At 34.0% G+C, this 18128-nt stretch overlaps 2 protein-coding genes across 2 annotated transcripts; both read right to left on the bottom strand.

Annotated features, from left to right (window-relative positions):
* Positions 1-4272: 4272 nt before the first annotated feature.
* LOC18033933 (pentatricopeptide repeat-containing protein At1g05750, chloroplastic) lies at positions 4273-5820 on the bottom strand. The gene has a single exon (XM_006424055.2). It carries the CDS (start codon positions 5818-5820, stop codon positions 4273-4275), a length of 1548 nt encoding a protein of 515 aa, XP_006424118.2.
* Positions 5821-12296: 6476 nt separating this feature from the next.
* On the bottom strand, positions 12297-17909 carry LOC18034199 (receptor-like kinase TMK3). Its single transcript, XM_006424054.2, has 2 exons — positions 15180-17909; positions 12297-13482 (listed from the first exon to the last, which is right to left on the bottom strand). Exons 1-2 carry the CDS (start codon positions 17590-17592, stop codon positions 12974-12976), a joined length of 2922 nt encoding a protein of 973 aa, XP_006424117.1. The 5' UTR covers positions 17593-17909; the 3' UTR covers positions 12297-12973.
* Positions 17910-18128: the final 219 nt, after the last annotated feature.

The following is an 18128-nucleotide window of genomic DNA, read 5'->3' as shown; positions in this document are numbered from 1 at the left end:
AAGGCAGTATCTATCTTGGCTAATTAGATCTTCACTGTTCATTGTTATAACATGTGGTACACAATCTGTAAAAGATCATCACAGCTTAAATTAGAATAAGATCCAAATTCATCTTATTTTAAGAATCAAACAGAAATTTTAAAAGTAGCAAAGTAAATGAACAAAAAAATTACACAACACGCTATATTTTAATTTCTTCTTGAAGATATATGTCTATACAAACTGATTTTCCCGACCAAGATGTGTAATAATATTGTACTATACACAGTTGCAAATTGATCCTATATAGGGACACTGTGACTTTGATCTAATAGTTGCTGTGATTGTCCTTCTATTAAGTACAGCTCCATTTGTCTTCATTCCAACCTTGAGCTTATCATCAATTTCATGCTCTATAGCATTCTTGATCAAGTACTAAGTCACCTGACTTCTCAACTGTCCTTTGCTTGCACATCACTTGCCTTTTATCCGTTCATGTAACTTGATGATGGTGACAGATGGAGGAGTGCTCGTTGAGACAATTCGCCAAACACTTAATTCATTTTACCAAATACCTTCGTAACAATCATAATGACTCATTCTTGCTATATATGCATCATGCATGACATAAGACAATCTGACAAGTAAACTCAAGAAAATAATGTATTTTTTTTAACGTACAATTTTTTTTTTGGTTGTGATTCGGCCTTATAACTTTAAAATTTTGACTTCTTATCCCAAAATTAGTACATATTCACTTCATCAAATTATGCTGGATTCTTCACTTGTCTTGACACCATTCAATTAAAACTTCATGGCTCATCTTCAATTCATCACTTTGTGCTCTAGTCATTTAGTTTATACTGTAAAGCTTCATAGTAATAAATAAATGAAGCAAGCATTGATGCCTCAGTCCTACAAATTAAAAAAAAAGGAAAAATTAATGCATCCAAGCTAATGTTAAACAGAAAATACCATTGCCTAATTAATCTATTATCAAAATATGTACGTATATCATATCTCACAAATCGTCAGTACGTAAGCTAGCATGCATGCTCAAATGGTACATAATGCCAATCATGCAAACAGCCAGAGCTATAATTTGAAGTGGTTGTGGAAGAAGAGAAAGCGTAGCATGAATAATAAATAAGAGCCTGTAATGTCAACTAGCCAAAGATGACTTGCCTTGTAACCTTCAAAAGGATTCTTCTGACTAAATGTAAGCTAAACTTGAGACCTTCTTTAGAAGCAAGGCATATCATTCTTCGCTATCAAACAAGGCTCTTTATCTTCATGTTTGGCTACTACTCTTCCTTTGAACTTGTAATGGCCATCAAAACCAACACTCGTGTGAATTTTGCTTGCTTTGTTCTGGATATTGCCCATATTATGACAACAGAGAAGCTAGAATTATTTGCACTATTGCAATGACTCAATGGACTCCCCTAGAAGCTGTTCTAGCGGGGATCAAGTTGGCCAAAGATTCTGGATTCTTGCTTCTTGGATATTAGGGAACTCACAGCTGAGTCAAATCAATTTCGTATCAAACTTTTTCCAAGAAATTGTTACACAGTAACCCATGCTATGGAAAAATTAGATTTTTCATATTCTGATTACCAAGTTTAGTTGGGAGATCCCCCGATGAAATTGTATACTTGTTGTAACAATCTCTGGTTCGGTTTAATATATTTTCTCCATTATTCAAAAAAAAAGAAGAAAAAACTTGCTAATATGATTTGAGTACAGATTTAGTACTCATCTTTTATCAGTTAGACTTCTTGTTCAGTGTTGTTACAAACAAATAAGCTGCTGTTCTTTGTGTTTGCTGCTGCTAATACTCTCTGTTTCAGCTTATGATCTTCGGTTTCTTAATGTCTTCTTGGATACTGGACTTCTTTTTCGGCTTCTTGGCTTTTTGACTTCTTTATGGCTTCTTGCTTGACCTCCAACTTGCTGTGCTTTCTTCTTTGTTGCTCAGCTTCCATATTCCCCTTTTGCCTTTTTCCTTTTCTTAACCCCGCTTTAGTGTCCCTTCATCCTTAGCCTTTTATAGTGAATCTAATAGGTGGTGTCAACCAATACCGGTGTCAACCAACTATAGTTATATTTATTACATCTGTCCAGCAACTATTTTTAATTGATATTATCCATTTCAATAATAACCTCACTTATTTTATTCACTAATATTCAGTTTCTTAGTTGTAAAAGAAGACTTCTTTTTCAGTTTCTTAGTTATTTTAATTGTTCCAGTTGTGGTTTTTATCATAAATGGGTTAATTTTCTATTCTAGCTTATAAAATATTATTTCTTCATGTATTCAAAAGTGTGGAATAATCTATAGATTTTTTTTTTATAAATTATTTGATATCATTATCGTTCGTTTTACACTCTACATTATATTATATTTAAAAATTCAACAAAATTAAAAAAAAAAAAAACAAAAAAAAAGCTGAATGTTGGGCCTCCAAATCCTCCGTTTAAACGGGTATCAAGCCTCTCAGGTTTTTTCCACTTGCTGTCTATCTCACGGAATATGATCAAAGTTTGAACAAATATATTATAAACAGAAAAGATAAAATAAAACAACATATCGCATTTAAATATGTCCTTTGAGCTAGTTCGGTAAATCTATTAAGGAAAATATAACAGGACACAAAGCTAAACAATATTTTAGTAAGAATAATTTCTCATAATTATTTTACAGATATGGACTATAGAGATTTTTTAATTTTGAATCAATAACTCTTAAACAATTCTCACCTTAACAAATATAAGTTTCTAAAAAGTTAAATTATTGAACAATCAACAATCGCTGTTAGATACATTATTTTAGACAGAATAATGATAAAATATACAGCCATAATATTTGCTAATTTAACCATATAACGTTTGCTAATCAAAGGCTATTTCTTATGACCAACGACAAATCAGTCCAAGAAAAAATACAAAATTGCCAAGGTGAAACGAAACAAAACGCCTCTATATCACATTCAGAGTTTAGAGTATATCTTCCTTCAATATTTTGAAATAACCGCCAATATTCCATTAATTTTTAATATATTTTAGTAAACTCCAATATCCCATGAAACTTAAAAAGATTTAAAATAATATCTACCACTCAAATTTATAGCAACCTCTCCTTATTTTTTTATACCATAATAAATGATCGCGAAGTTTTAAAAATACACATAAACATTAATTTCGTGAACTGGATCACACCAGAAACATCAGGAAAGTTTTTATTCACGAACAAGTCATGTCTAAGCGTAGCCGTTTGTTGTAATTAATTAAATTGCACCAGAGCAAGGCTTTATTACAAAATTGAATATGAAATTATAAATTTTTGTGTTAAATTTCTAATAATCTACTTTGTTCCAATTGTAATTGTTAAATGTGAAAAATGGTTATTTTCTATTCCAAGTTAATAAATACTCCTCAGCCGTCGTATGGAATTTTATAGATTTATTTTATTTCTGAACTTGATATAAAATTTTCTTTTAGTTATATTCTAAATTTGCGCAAATATTTAAAATAATTGAACTTAAAAGCTAAATTCTTTGGAAAATCAGATTCAATATTTCAAATTAAAGGGCTGTCAAATTCAGCTTGTAATTTAAATCATTCAATTAAAACTTTTAAACTTGGTAATGTAATTGAGTACATATTTATATACACCTCTCTATTATCAGTCGACTTCTTGTTCAAGTTCACACTTACCTTAATTGTTCGAATTGTGGTTTTTATCATAAATAGGTTACTTTTCTATTCTAGCCTATAAATTATTCACCTTCATGAATTCAAAAGCGTGGGATAATCCCTAGATTTTTTTTTTTTTTTTTTATATATATCAATTATCAAGAACAGACAAATGCTAACGCTGCTGCTCAGCTGGAATAAGGAGGACCAAGCTGTCACGCCATGTCAGCTGACACTAGCAGATTGAGTTAAAAGTACTTATCAACTCTGCAACTTGGAGCATTTCACTTGAGCTTTGTTAAAATAGAAATTTATAGTGACTCTTATGTTGTGGCATAGAGTAAGTTGCATCACAAGGGATGAAGTTTCCCTTGAAATCCAAGATACATAACATTTAGGAATCCATGGATCTTAAATTACTAATGAAACGATCCCCAACAATTGGTTAGCTAAAAACTCACCTACCAAAAGGTTTTAAAGTAAATGCAAGGGTTTTTATGGTAAAGAATCAGTCACCCTATTTTCCATATCCTAATTGCAAGAATTAACACCTTAAGAAAATCAGATACTATTACTATACATGAAACTCAGTTTTTTTTACTTGACAACCAAAACTGAATCATTTTCATATAATTCTCCGGCAACTGTTTCTGGAACATAACCACATAATTTCAAATCAAAAGAAAGAAGCTCTAACATTGAATAGATGTGCTCTGACTCTATATGCGACCTATCGCCAGCCATAAATTCATGAATGCCACTCCCAATCTCAATTGAACTAAGTCCTGGCTTCTTCTGTATACCACGACCCTTCATTGTTCTCCTAATCTTACCCGCACCATCCCATTTTCCAACAGCCGCATACATATTCGCAAGAAGCACATAATTGGAATCAACGCCAGGATCCAAGTCTACTAGATACTTCATTAATCTTTCTGCTAAGATGATATCACCCTTAGTCCTACATGCTGCCAGCAATGAACCCAACACAACTTCATTTGGCTTCATCGGCATATTTTCTACGACATTTAATGCATCCTCCAATCTCCCTGCACGGCTATAAAGATCCACTATGCAACCATAATGCTCAATCCGAGGAGAGACTCTATAAATTTTCTTCATAATGTCAAAATATCGAAGTCCGTCTTCAATTAAACCAGCATGGCTACAGGCAGTTAGTGCCCCTGTGAAACTGACTCCATCTGGTTTGAACCCTTCTTTCTGCATCGAATTGAAATACTCCAAAGCTTCCCCCACGAACCCGTTAACTGCAAAACCCACAATAATCGAGTTCCAAGACACTAATGTTCGCTTATGCATCCTTTGAAACACTTGACGAGCAAATTCAATGCAGCCGCATCTAGAATACAAATCAATTAACGTATTACATACCCTGACATTGTCTTTAAAGTCTTGCTTTAGAACAAATCGATGTATCCACAAGCCTATACCAAGCATCCCGACATTGGCACACGCATTAAGAACTGAAATAATGGTTACATAATCTGGCTCCACCCCAGAAATCTGCATTTCTCGAAAACACTCCAATGCTTCCTCAAAATAACCTCTCTTAGCAAACCCATTAAGCAAAGCAGTCCAGGAAATCGCATTCCTCACAGGCATTTCATCAAACATTTTAACTGCAGATTCAATATCCCCATTCCTCATGTACCCATCAATCATTGCATTCCAAGTAAACGAACTTTTAACTCTCATCGCATCAAAAACCACCGTAGCCAAATCCATTCGACCAAATTTGGCGTACATGTCCAAAAGTGCGGTGCCTACCATCACATTATTTCTATCCAACCCAAGTTTACAAACAAGCCCATGAATCATAGCACCTAAAAACAAGCATTGCGATGGAAAATCAGCGCAACCAGAAAGAAGGGTGATGAAAGTGATGTGATTCGGATTGGTGCCGTGGAGTGTCATGCGAGTAAACTCTAAAGCGGCTTCGGCTATGCGGCCGCTGCGGCAATGGCGAGATATAGAAGAGGTCCATTGAACTGTAGGGTTTACAGTGGATTTGCTGTTGTTAGTTTGTATAGAGATTTGGGGTCTTGTTGTGAGGTTTTGGTTGGGGTTTTGTTGATGTGGAAGAAAAGGTTGAGGGAGAATCGTTGCTGTGGCGGAAGAGTTCATTTGTTTTTTGAAATACCGTTAAAAGGATAAGAGGAGGTTAACAAATGAAAACTTTGGATAATTATTATTTGGCCCCTCAAATCTTATGATATTGTACACAACCAAATTTCGGTGGCCCAAAATTCGGATAAAGCAGTTCGTTTCTTTAGTGGAGAGACGGTGAGGTCAGCCATCGATCGGTTCAGCAATATTTTTGAGGAATGCTTTGGGGGGCTAAGCATAATTGAGGTTCTTGGTGGTTTGAGGGTTTAGGTAGTTGGAGATGAGTGTTATGAGAGTTTAGAGAGCATGCGATAGAGCTCAGGATGACTCAAGGGTAGCCTAGGTAAGTACGGTAAAACTCAAAAAAGATCATCAAAAGAAAATCAAGGGTAGGTCAGGTGAGTTTAGGGAGGCTCAAGATAGCTAATTTGTGAAATATGATTTGGAAACAAAATCTAACAAAATCATGTATAAATATAAACAACTCACGAGATTTTACGCAGCATAGTTTGGTCTTTGGCTTACATCTAAGAAAATAATTCATCTTCAATCTTCAATCTACTATATAAATATAGATTATATGAGATTTTTACGTTATCCAAGATAAAAGACATAAGATAATTAACAATATAGAGATGAGAGTGTTGATTCAAGATAGAGAGCTCCAAATATTGGAGAATACGTTATTTATATAATAGAGGCTAATGTGAATCATGGCTCATTTGTAGTCATTTTACTGGTGAAAGGAGTAATAAAACTTAATGCCAAGTATCATGTTTTTATAGGTTTTTTCAAGTTACATTTATTATACCTTACAATTGGAAAAAAAGAATGTAAAAATGAGTAACTGAGTAGTGGGATTAGGTGGTGTGGGTGAATTTTATCTCATTGTTAATTAAATAAAATATAACTTAGGAAGACCTTGTTTTTATCGCTATACATTTAGGAAGATAAAAAAAAAAGGATAATTTTTAAGTTTTTATCTGATGACTCAAGAATTCAGAAGAACTAAGAATTCTGGCTTTACCTTCTTATCCAATATCATGGAAAATGTTTTACTTGATTGGATATCCTTGCGAGCTTTGAACCTAAATATATTATTATGAGAATTACCCTTTAACTTATTATTCATCTTCCCTCTTTCCCTAGCATCATTCATCTTAAAATATCTAGCTTTGTATCTATCTCAAGAGACCTTAATGGAGTTGGAGATCTCCAATAAAAAAATATAGTGTAAAGAAAATCTTCATGTAATGGAATTACTTGATGCAATTGACAAAACGGAAAGATGAAGTGGGCAGTTACGTTATGAGTAATATACAGGTAGTGTTGTTGAATGAGTTTTTTAGTCGAAAATCAATGAGTAATTATAAATATTATTTTGATTGTATTATTATGATTATTGATTATTTTCTTAATTAGTCTTTAATTAATTAATTAATAATAATAATAATAATAATAATAATAATCCTGCATTGCCTATTATTATTATTATTATTATTATTATTATTATTATTATTATTATTATTATTATTATTATTATTATTATTATTATTATTATTATTATTATTATTATTATTATTATTATTATTATTATTATTATTATTATTAATACAACCAATAATATCATTATGCATATTAATCATATTAGTGTTTGGACTTACTTGAGTTTGGGTTTTGGATCATTATTGGGCCTAGTTTGTAAATTGCTTTACGTCAAGCCCAATTGAGCCCAACAAAGCCCACTAGCAAGAAAACCATAACTATTAATGGATAAAAGAAATGAGAGCTCGCTCCCCATTTTCATAGCCATTTGAGATTGAAGAGCGAATGGCAAAGCTTTTTCTTGATTTTTATCACTCAAGTAACAAAGTTGTTAGAAAATTGTAGATGTGTTTAAGATATACATTTCTATGATATTTGGGAATTATATTTCTTATATAAATTTAGAAATTACTGCATATGATCTCTAAGATATATTTGAGGATGTTGGACCTTTATGTTTGTGCAACTTTTATGTTTGATCTTACAACAAAGAAGTTCTACGCTATTATTCTTTCAAGTGAATATGGGATTAATGCACAATGTTTGTTTTTGTTTCCTTTCAGGGGTTTAATGTGTTTTAGGATCAAGGACTGTCTTTGCTCTCATTTTGGGGATTCGTTGTGTGTTTTAGGATTAAGGATTGTTCTAAGAGCTAGAGGAAGAGGCTAGCCAAATGTGATGACAATAAATACAAAAATTGTATCTTTATTAGCTTTTGGGGGGTTCATTTTGTTTTGATCGAGGATCATTCTAAGAGTTAGAGAAAGAGGTTGAGCACTTATAGTATACATATATGATACTCACCTTAAACTTATATTTTGAATTATGTTAATTAAAAAAAAAAATTCTTATTTCAGACTAATTAAACGAATTTGGGGAAATAAATCTTTTTAGATATATTACATAAGAATAATCAAGATGAATCGAGGATGCATTAGATTGAGGAAGATATTAATCAACAACGTAGTAAAGGGGCCACGCCATTTTCTTATTTGCATTCATGGCAAGACAACAAGCATATATAGAAGAACTAGTGCTTTTGACTGTTATGCGTTCATAAGGGCAAGTCAGGCAATTATGCATCTACGAAGTAGAGGAAAAGGTTGGCCAAATGTGATGACAAGAAATACAAAAGCTGTGTCTTTGTTCCCTTTTGGGAGTGCATTGTATTTCTGTATCAACGATCGGTCGAAGAACTAGAAGGTTGAGCACATCTAACAAACATGTGGCTCTCACTTTAACTTATATTCTCAGTTACGGTGATTTGTTAAGAAAAAAAAACCATGAGGCATTAATAATAATAAGTAAAAGTAAATCCTTATGTAAGACTAACTTAAAGAATTTGGGAAATGGAGGATGTATGATGTGTGTGTGTATTTATATTTATATATAATCATTCTTAGGTGTGAGCACCTGTATTCTTTTTAAATGTGGGTACGTTCTTAAATCGTGTGTTTTGATAGTATTATTAAAATCTAGCTCTATTAAATTTTATGATTTAAAAACATGTCCGCATGGAAAAAAAATGAGTCCACCTGCAGTAAAAAAAGATTATCTCTCTCTCTATATATATATATATTAGGCAAATCTTGAACAACAACAAGCCAAAAGTACCACGGTGTATTCTTGGCTATATTAATGCCAAAGGAGCAAGCGTAGAAGAACTTAGAAGATGGCTAATTAATGTTCTACAATGGTTATATATTTATACGAGCACATCAGGCAATTACGTATTTATGAGATCATACTAATTAATTTGTGAATTTTGGTGTGTTTCTATAAGAATCCAGCAATATTTTTTTTTTTTTTAGTATTAGAGCTTCTTGCAGTATCCAGTGATGTGATAAATACATTAAAGTCAAATTTTTTGAAAATTTATAACTAGGGGATATTATTTCAAATTTTTTCTTGAATGATAGAGTTCTTATTATTTTTCTAAAATCTTTGTATAAACAAGTTTTTTAACATCTCATTAATAAATAAAAACAACCATTTCTACGTGTAATTTTTTATAATTGTTTTTTATCCATTTATCCTTAATTTTTCGCGTGCCTAGAATAAAAAGCTTCAGTAAGATGGTTGGACTGATAATTGAAACAGAAGTATATGAAGTCATGGCAGAAAATAAGACTTCAGGCTAGGGATGGCAAAATCCGGGTCCGGGTTTCGCCTTCCCGGTTCCGGACCCGGATGATAATTTTTAATACCGGACCCGGATGTAAACCCAGATATTTTTCTTCCGGGTCCAGTCCGGGTTAAACCCGGATGATTGCTAAAGAGAAGCAGCTTTCCATCTCTTTCTTCCTCTTTCTTCAGTGAACTCCTTTCTAATCCCTAATCTATTGACACCAATAATGGAAAATTAAAAAACAAAGAAATAAAACCCAAGATACTGGAGCACACAAATTCAATTATCAAACATAATCATGATGTCTTGATGATGATGATGACAAATTGGGCTTTGTGGGGTTAGGTCAAGAAAAGGGGAGAGCATAAATGGCGGCTGAAGTTTTTTTTCTCCAAATAGCAAATGAACATCTGAGAGTAAATCACAACAAATTTTAGGTTTCTAGATGCAAAACAACTGGGGTTAGAAGTGCAGCAGCCAAAACCGAGATCCCGATTCGCGAAGGTGGACAAACGGCGGCCAAAACCCGTGACATAGCTGGACGAACGATGGCTGATGATGAAAATGAACACGAACACAGTGAAGGTGGTGAAACGATGATGAGTGACGACAACGATTTGATGAAAGGAAGGGCTGAAGAGAGAGAGGAAATGTTTGGATTTGGTTTGGCGGCCATGGCTGTGAATATGGGTATTAGGGTTGATTTTTTTAAATTTTCTATTTATATCAAAATAATTTAAAAATTAATATTAAAATAAACTTATCCGGGTCCGGGTTCCGGATATGCGGGTTTACCCAAACCCGGATCCGAACCCGGAAACGTCTGGGTTGGTAATTTTGAATCCGGATACCGGATTTAATTTACTCCGGTGCGGGTTGAACCCGGTCTGGATTTTCCGGGTTCATCTGGGTCCAGGCCGGGTCCGGGTTAAATTGCCATCCCTACTTCAGGCGGAAACATAATGGGGCCACGCAGATGGCGCACATGCAATTGTCATACCTCACACATGCACATGAAGCAACAATCGCATCATATTTGTTTCCTCTAGGGATGGCAATAGAGCAGATATGGATTAGATCTACATTGCTCCAGATCCAGATATGTAATAAAAATTAAGATCTGTATCTGTTCCAGATCCGTTATGGATCTATATTTTTCGCTCCATATCTAGATCCGAAACAAAAAAAATAAAGATCTATATCTGCTCCAAATCCAAATTGAAAAATTAAAATCCAAATCTGCTCTAGATCCATCATGAATTCTAAATCTCAATAATAAGAGATCAATTCTTTTTAGAAAGAAAATTTAAGACTAAAATGCATTGGTAACAATTAAATTATATAATTTGTACAAAAAATCTAATAAGTATTGGAGCTTCTACTTTTACATCAAAATAAACAAATAAGAAAGATAATAAAATATCGATAAAAAGTAATTGCATGAATAAGATCATTATAATATTCTAATGTCTCATTTACTATCTTGATATCCACTGCACACCATCATCATTCCTATATCATTAAATAATAACATATAAGTTAAAAATGATTTATTATATTCAGTGCTTTATTATTTTTATTATAATCATATTTAACTAAATATATGATTAACATAATTATTTTATAGTTGATAGCCACCATTGCTTAGTGATTATACAAAATAAATAAGATTATGAGAAAATGATAGAAAAATAAACTCAAGTCTATAGATTTTCCTAACAATTAAAGAACTTATCCAAGCATTCAAATGAAGTGGAGAAGCGAGAGTAGACTAAAGAGGAAAAAAGAGACTAAATTGTAGAGTGAAAATCTTAAAAAAAAATTAGGGCAGACTATCCTAATTTTATTTTACACTTGATAAATTTTTGTCTTATTATCAATTAAGTACCTTTAAGTTTTAAGATTCTTAAATACATGCTAATGAATAAATTTTATCATCATTTATAAATTTATCATAATTTATAATTACATAATTGTTAAGAATTTTTTAAAATAAAATTACATTAAATGGTGAATAGATATGGATTTGGATATAGATATTAAGATAAATCTGAATTTGCTCCAGATCCGCCTTAGATCCACGCATCGATATCCAAATCCGATCCGAATCCATTTTAATCCGATCTAAATCCGATCCAATTAGATTTGGATCACATGGATCTTGGGTCAGATCCGATCCATTGCCATCCTTTTTCCTCTCTTTTAATTATATGATTTTATTTATTGGATTAATTTTTTTTTAATCTTACACTAAGAAGTCTATCGAGATACGTCAATAAAAAAAATTTACTGAAACATATCTTGAAATTCTCGATTGACAATTTAAGCAAGAGGTTAAAAAATAAATTTAAATTTTGTCCATTCCTTATCTTAATTTTTATTTTTAAAGTCCCGATTCAGAAAATTACTCCAAAATCGAAAGCTCTCCTCTTTGTTCAAGGATGACTCCAAAATCGAAAGTTCTCCACTTTGTTCAAGGATGAGACAATGAGACATTAGTCACCGACCCAAAGAGTGGTTCACAGATTAGTTACTACTAATTAAAATAATCAAATTTTATTAAAATTGTTGTGTGTTTCTATTGGAAATTAAATTGCTATATGTGTTTGATTAAGAAGTTTACATGCTAAATCAAGTTAATAGACATACTTCAATATGGAATCTATGTGATTTAATTAAATTTATGATTTAATTTAAGCAAAAACTTAGAAAAGGGGGGAAAATAAACAATTATGGAATCTACAAGTTTCAATTATAAACTTCTTAAGAATACAAAAAAAGAAAAAAAGGAAAAAAAATTGCTTAATAATTCACGAGAGAGTACACCCGGTGGGACTAGAAGAGTAGAAGATCAAGGCTTTCCTTGATTTCTTTACCAAAAATGGTCGCTAAAAAAGACATTTGTAGTTGAGGTAAGCAAACTGAAATTTGAGTGAGCAGTTAGGACCTTGAAATTGTGTTGTAGGTTGCTAAAAAGTCAAAAAAGAGACTTCAGTTCATTTTTCTGCAAATGGGAAAATGTGCTTAGAGCAGCAAACGACAACCAACAGCTTGACAGTATGCATGCTCCATGTTTCGAATAGCATTAGTTGAATATTTATCAACTATTAATCTGTTCTGTTCAAATGGCAGAATTTGGAAACAATCAGAGCATGATTCAAAATGACATGAATCCTTTGTAAATTAAGCGACAAAGAAATATTAAAGATATACGCGTTGCAGTTCTGACTAATGAAAAAAAACGTGAAATCAACATCTCTATCTATCTACAGGAATATATCATTGTTTGCAAGGTTCAAGAAACAAATCCCAAAACCTCAAATGAATTATAATGAACACTTGATTTTAATTCATTGTAGTGCATGCAATAACCTATATGCAATGCTTGATATTGATATTCCTGATCCAGAAAACATCTAATGGCACGAAGAAGGCGAGCAGCATATTTAACGAAATCTTGACAGGATTCATTATTATCTGCTCTAGAGTTACCTTCACTCATCGGCCATCAGAAGAAGTGAAGGACTCTGCAAATCCAGTTGGCCTAGCTGGTATGCTTCCCTTGCTGTCCTCGAGATTAGGATAGCTTATCTCTTTGCTTTCTGCTTCCTGCCAAACCTTCAACATCTGGGGAAGTGGGAGGCTATAATCAATTCCGGAACAACACTCTGATTCATCAGTAATTGGTCTCCATTTCTCAACCAGCGGGGATAGCACATTCACCACATGGCCCATATCAGGCCGATGATATGGCTCCCTTGCAGTGCAGTGTCCAGCTAGTTCAGCTATGATGGAGATGCTCTCAAAGGTTTCTTCATTTACTTCAAGAGCTGGATCAATAGCAGCCTTAAATCTCTCTTTGCTTGATTTGATTCGCCAAAACCACTCAGCCAAGTAACGACTTTCTTCTGGGCGCTCCTCATCAAGTGCTGCCAACCCAGTCAAAAGTTCCATTAAAACCACTCCATAGCTGAAGACATCAGCTTTTGTTGTGATTTTCCCCATCACTAAAACCAAAAGAATCTGAGTTAGTGGGAATAAAGACACATCATTGTGAGATTATAGAACTACTTGAGGAAAGTAAAATATTGGAGTCATATTAGAAGGCTATTACCAAGATTCTCAACATTTGATGGTCATAACAATTGACACCAGAAAAGTTCCAAGTATAATCAAGCAATTTAAGACCAAAACGGCGTCGTGTTAATAATCATCAGTCTCTATACTATGTTGTTGTTCTTCAAACAACTACATGGATGCATGTTTGATATTCCATAGGTGTTAAAAGTAAGAATTGGGGAATCCCCAATTATTGCTTGATCTCAACCATAATGCTCTTTGGCCCAACAATAAAATTACAAAACAAAGTATATTTCATGGATACCTCGAACAAGAATGGATGCATATTTATAGGGATGACAATGGGGTGGGGGTGGAGAGGCCTACCCCATTACAAATTTTGCCTCCATTCCTCACCCCCTTCCCCAATAAATTTAGTGGGATGGGGATGGGGATGGGGAATTCCCATCCGGGGAATGATTTCCCAATTCCCACCCCATTCCCCATTTATTTATTTTATAGTAGATATAAATACATAATTTCAATAAATTAAAAATTAAAGACTCAAATAAAAATCTTTACCATATTATAAAGTATTTAAATTATTTTAAAAAAATTTCCAAATGTTTGAAATAATATCTAGAAATGATATCAAAATTGAAAAATGTTTGAAGAGATCAGTATCTTAAAAGAGAAATGAAAACATAACAATGTTTTAGGGTTGAATAAAAATTATATTGTAAAAATAAAGTAAAAAAAAAAAAAAAATTATTAACCCATTTATATAAAGTAAAAATAAAAAGAAAATTTATTAACTAGTATTGTAATTGATAAAACAAAAGTTATTAAAAAAACAATTAGAAAAAATATTCATATATAATGGGGATTAGGGTGGTGGTGGGGTGGGGAGTACAAAATCAAACCTCACCCCATTAAAAATTTGGGGATTATTTTTCTCTCATTCCCCACCCCATTCCCCGAAAATTATTCAAAATTCACCCCATTTGGAGTGGAGCTCCATGGGGCCCCAAACTCATGGAGAATTTTGTCATCCCTACATATTTATCACAAATTTAGACAGTTTAGTTGGACAGATAGAACACCCCAGCTATTAGAGGAAGAGCAATAACAAGATCACCATGCATAAAACAAATATAAAAATAACTGTGATGATATAAATAATCAATTTAATGTGCCATGTTTTGACTATTTTAGCTGGTTCATCTTCTAGTGCTTCTCCACCAGGATACATAATGAGAAACAAACTTATAACTATTGAACTATCTTTAACATTTGACAGAGCAAAATTAACAAAAACGTTTTCCTGCCAGTTTGTCTGTTATTACACACTATAAAAATATGACCTAGAGCCAACTTGACTATTATCACAATAATGAGAGATCGGTGAAAATTGAGTTGTCAAAACTGTACAAACAACAAACGACTTGAAAAGCAACAAATTGTTAAATGTCATTTTAGACTGAAAACTACAGAAAAACATGGGGTAACTTGCAAGATCCAGAAGCAGAAAAGATTATTTTCTGATAGTTATAACTGTATTTTAATGAGATTTTCAAATACTCAGAACCAATACCAGTGGTGATACACATAGTTGTGGCTGGGGTTTTGAAATAAGAGATCTTACCAGCATATTCAGGTGCAAGGTACCCAAACGTCCCAGCAAGCCTAGTAACGACAGACTTCTCGCCATCCGGAGCAAGTTTCACCAATCCAAAATCTGAAACTTTTGCCCGATAGTCATCATCCAAAAGAATGTTGGAAGATTTGAGATCTCGATGTATAAAGGTCTGGCGAGCAAGACAATGAAGATACTCCATTCCTCTAGCAACATCCAATGCAATGCTGAGCCTCCTCGTCCAAGATAGAGGCTTCAACTGCAGCTTCTCCCATCGGAAAAGATGTCTGCTTAGAGCACCATGAGGCATGTACTCATATACCAGAAGCCTCTCATTGCCTTCAATAGAATAACCCAAAAGAGAGACCAGATGTCGGTGCCGGACCTTAGAAAGAACAGCTATTTCAGATTGAAATTCATCCAGTGCTTTGGTGGTTGTCACGCCAGCCTCCATTCTCTTGACTGCAATTTTTGTTCCATCTTCCAGTTCACCCTTATAAACAGTTCCAAAGCCACCTCGGCCAAGCTCATTTTCCTGTGCAAAATTTTGAGTAACTTTACGAAGAACTTGAACAGATATGACCAGAGTCCCCGACTCAATCACATGAGAGTTCTCTGTTGCCCCACTATTAGTACTCCCAGAACTAGCCACAGTTTGACTGGATAAACTTCTTGCAGTGTCATTCGAAACAGCAATCTTAACCATGTTTTCAGGATCAGATGGGTCTCTTGGGTGAACCACAATGGAACCAGGAGCCTCCAAAGTGCCTTTCCTCTTCTTACAGCAATATATACAGAGAAGAATCACCACAAGAACCACAGTTACAACAACTGATATTCCAACAACAACCAGTAGCTTCAATCTTTTGGTACTTTTACGTTGGGGCTGTACATGGATAGAAGAATGATTAGAGTTCGGGTGTGTTATTGGAGAAGGTGGACTGTTACCAGATGATGGTGATTGTCCCCTGCCTGATGACGTGTGGTTTGAAGGAGATTGTGAACCAGGAGGGGTGGGGCTGCTAACAGGGCCAGGGGATGTGGGTGCCCGAGTATGATTAATTCCACCAACCAAAAGAGGATTTCCGTCAATAACAAGCTTTACAGTGTCATGAAATTCCGGCAGTGGAGGCTCAATATTGTTGTCACTTACATCCAACAATCTCAAAGACTTCAATTCCGTAAAATTATTAGGAACTGTACCACTTATACTATTTTTTCCAAGCCTAATTTCAATCAGTGAATCTAAATTTGCAATCGAAGGACTAAGAGTGCCAGTGAGATTATGTCTAGGCAAATTAATTATAGAAACCTTAGAATTTGAAGTACAACTCAAACCCAACCATGGTCCTTGGCATGGATCATTGCCAGGCCATTGAGAAACAAGATTTACAGGATAATTCACACCACCAAGAAAATCCAATAATACATTAACATCAGGGGCACATTCAATACCAGGTTCAGATTGACAAAATGAATTCGAATCGTAAGTCACGTTACCAGCCTTGAACTTTGGTATTGGACCCATCAGCAGATTATTGTTCAAGACCAAGTTATCCAGCTCCATATTGGCCAAGCTTTTAGGAATCAACCCAACAAGCTGGTTCCTATTGAGATTGAGATCTTTCAAAGAGGACAAAGCTCCAATATCCTCCGGGATACTCCCCGTAAACTGGTTCCCATGAAGCCATAGCTGCGTTAAAGAAACCATTTTGGCAACAACATCAATAGGACCAGTCATGCCACCAGCATCTTGATCATTCAACCACAAAATCTGCATCAAAGATTGCCCAAAACTTGCTGGAATCACACCAGACAGCCTATTATAAGACAGCTTCAGTGCAGCAAGTGATGGCAATGTGCCTAGAAAATCAGGTAGTGGACCAACCAAGTTACAATTTATCAAAGATAGATTTGTCAACTGAACTGAATTTGCCAAACTATCGGGAATAGACCACCCAAAAGTCTTGTTAAAAGGATTATAATCCAATGCCAAGACACGTACACTACTAAGTCCATCAAAAAAATCCGATGGGATGGTATCAAATTCATTGAAATCTAAGTAAGCAAACTCCAATTCTGACAAGCCACTGAAAGTGGGCAACTTTCCATTAAATTTATTCCTTTGAAGACCTAAATTGTAGAGCTTTGTGAGCTGGTTAAAGTTTTGAGGAAGAGGGCCTTTGAGACCAAGATTTTGGACCTGAATTTGGGTGACTCTGTTACCAGAACAGAACACATGAGGCCATGGAGGAGGACCACAGGGATCATCACCATTGGCTGGCCACTTCAGAAGCTCAGGATTTTCCAAGCCATTCTTGAAATCATTCAGAATTTTCAAGTCATTGGGATCTGTGGCACTGTTAGCCACACCGACAACAAAATACAAAACAAGAACAACGGAGAATCTTACATGATCCATAGAAGCCCCCGAAAAGAAAAAAAAAAAACATTAACTAAATTCCCAAGAAAAGTTCAAAAAAAACAAGGAATATAAAACGCACATGAATGATTCAAGAAGAAGCAAACCCAGAAAGAAAATTTGGGATATTTGGGAAGTTTGAGATGGAGACAAGAACAATGGGATTAATTTTCAGCTTTTAGAGGTTTTTATCCAATTCATGTGACAACATCCCAAGAACCCTTAATACAATTGATGACTAGTCTTAGTCTAACCATAACTGTTCTCTCTCTCGCAACGACACACAAACACTGTCACACTCGCTCTCGCTTTCATTTGCTTTCCGTTTCAACTTTATGGTTTTGGCTTTGGCTAATAACATTTAGATCCCTGCATTTTGGAAGAAGCATTAATAAAAATGCAGTTTTATATTCTTTTCCACGTGTTCCTACTAAATTTCTGGTATTATGAACGATTTGTAATTTATTCATTATATATAGATTTAAATCATACAAAACCATATGCCTAATATTTTTTTAATCCATATTTGGTACTAA

The sequence above is a fragment of the Citrus clementina genome, unplaced genomic scaffold (genome assembly GCF_000493195.1).
Source record: "Citrus clementina cultivar Clemenules unplaced genomic scaffold, Citrus_clementina_v1.0 scaffold_8, whole genome shotgun sequence".
Lineage (NCBI taxonomy): Eukaryota > Viridiplantae > Streptophyta > Magnoliopsida > Sapindales > Rutaceae > Citrus > Citrus x clementina.
This window is presented reverse-complemented; position numbering and strand designations above follow the sequence as displayed.

Excerpts from the sequence above, each read along its gene's own strand:
- LOC18034199 (XM_006424054.2), bottom strand. The coding sequence starts at position 17,592 with ATGGATCATGTAAGATTCTCCGTTGTTCTTGTTTTGTATTTTGTTGTC. Across the intron at positions 13,483-15,179 it reads CCTTGCACCTGAATATGCTG|TGATGGGGAAAATCACAACA; the intron begins GTAAGATCTCTT and ends TTTTGGTTTTAG.
- LOC18033933 (XM_006424055.2), bottom strand. The coding sequence starts at position 5,820 with ATGAACTCTTCCGCCACAGCAACGATTCTCCCTCAACCTTTTCTTCCA.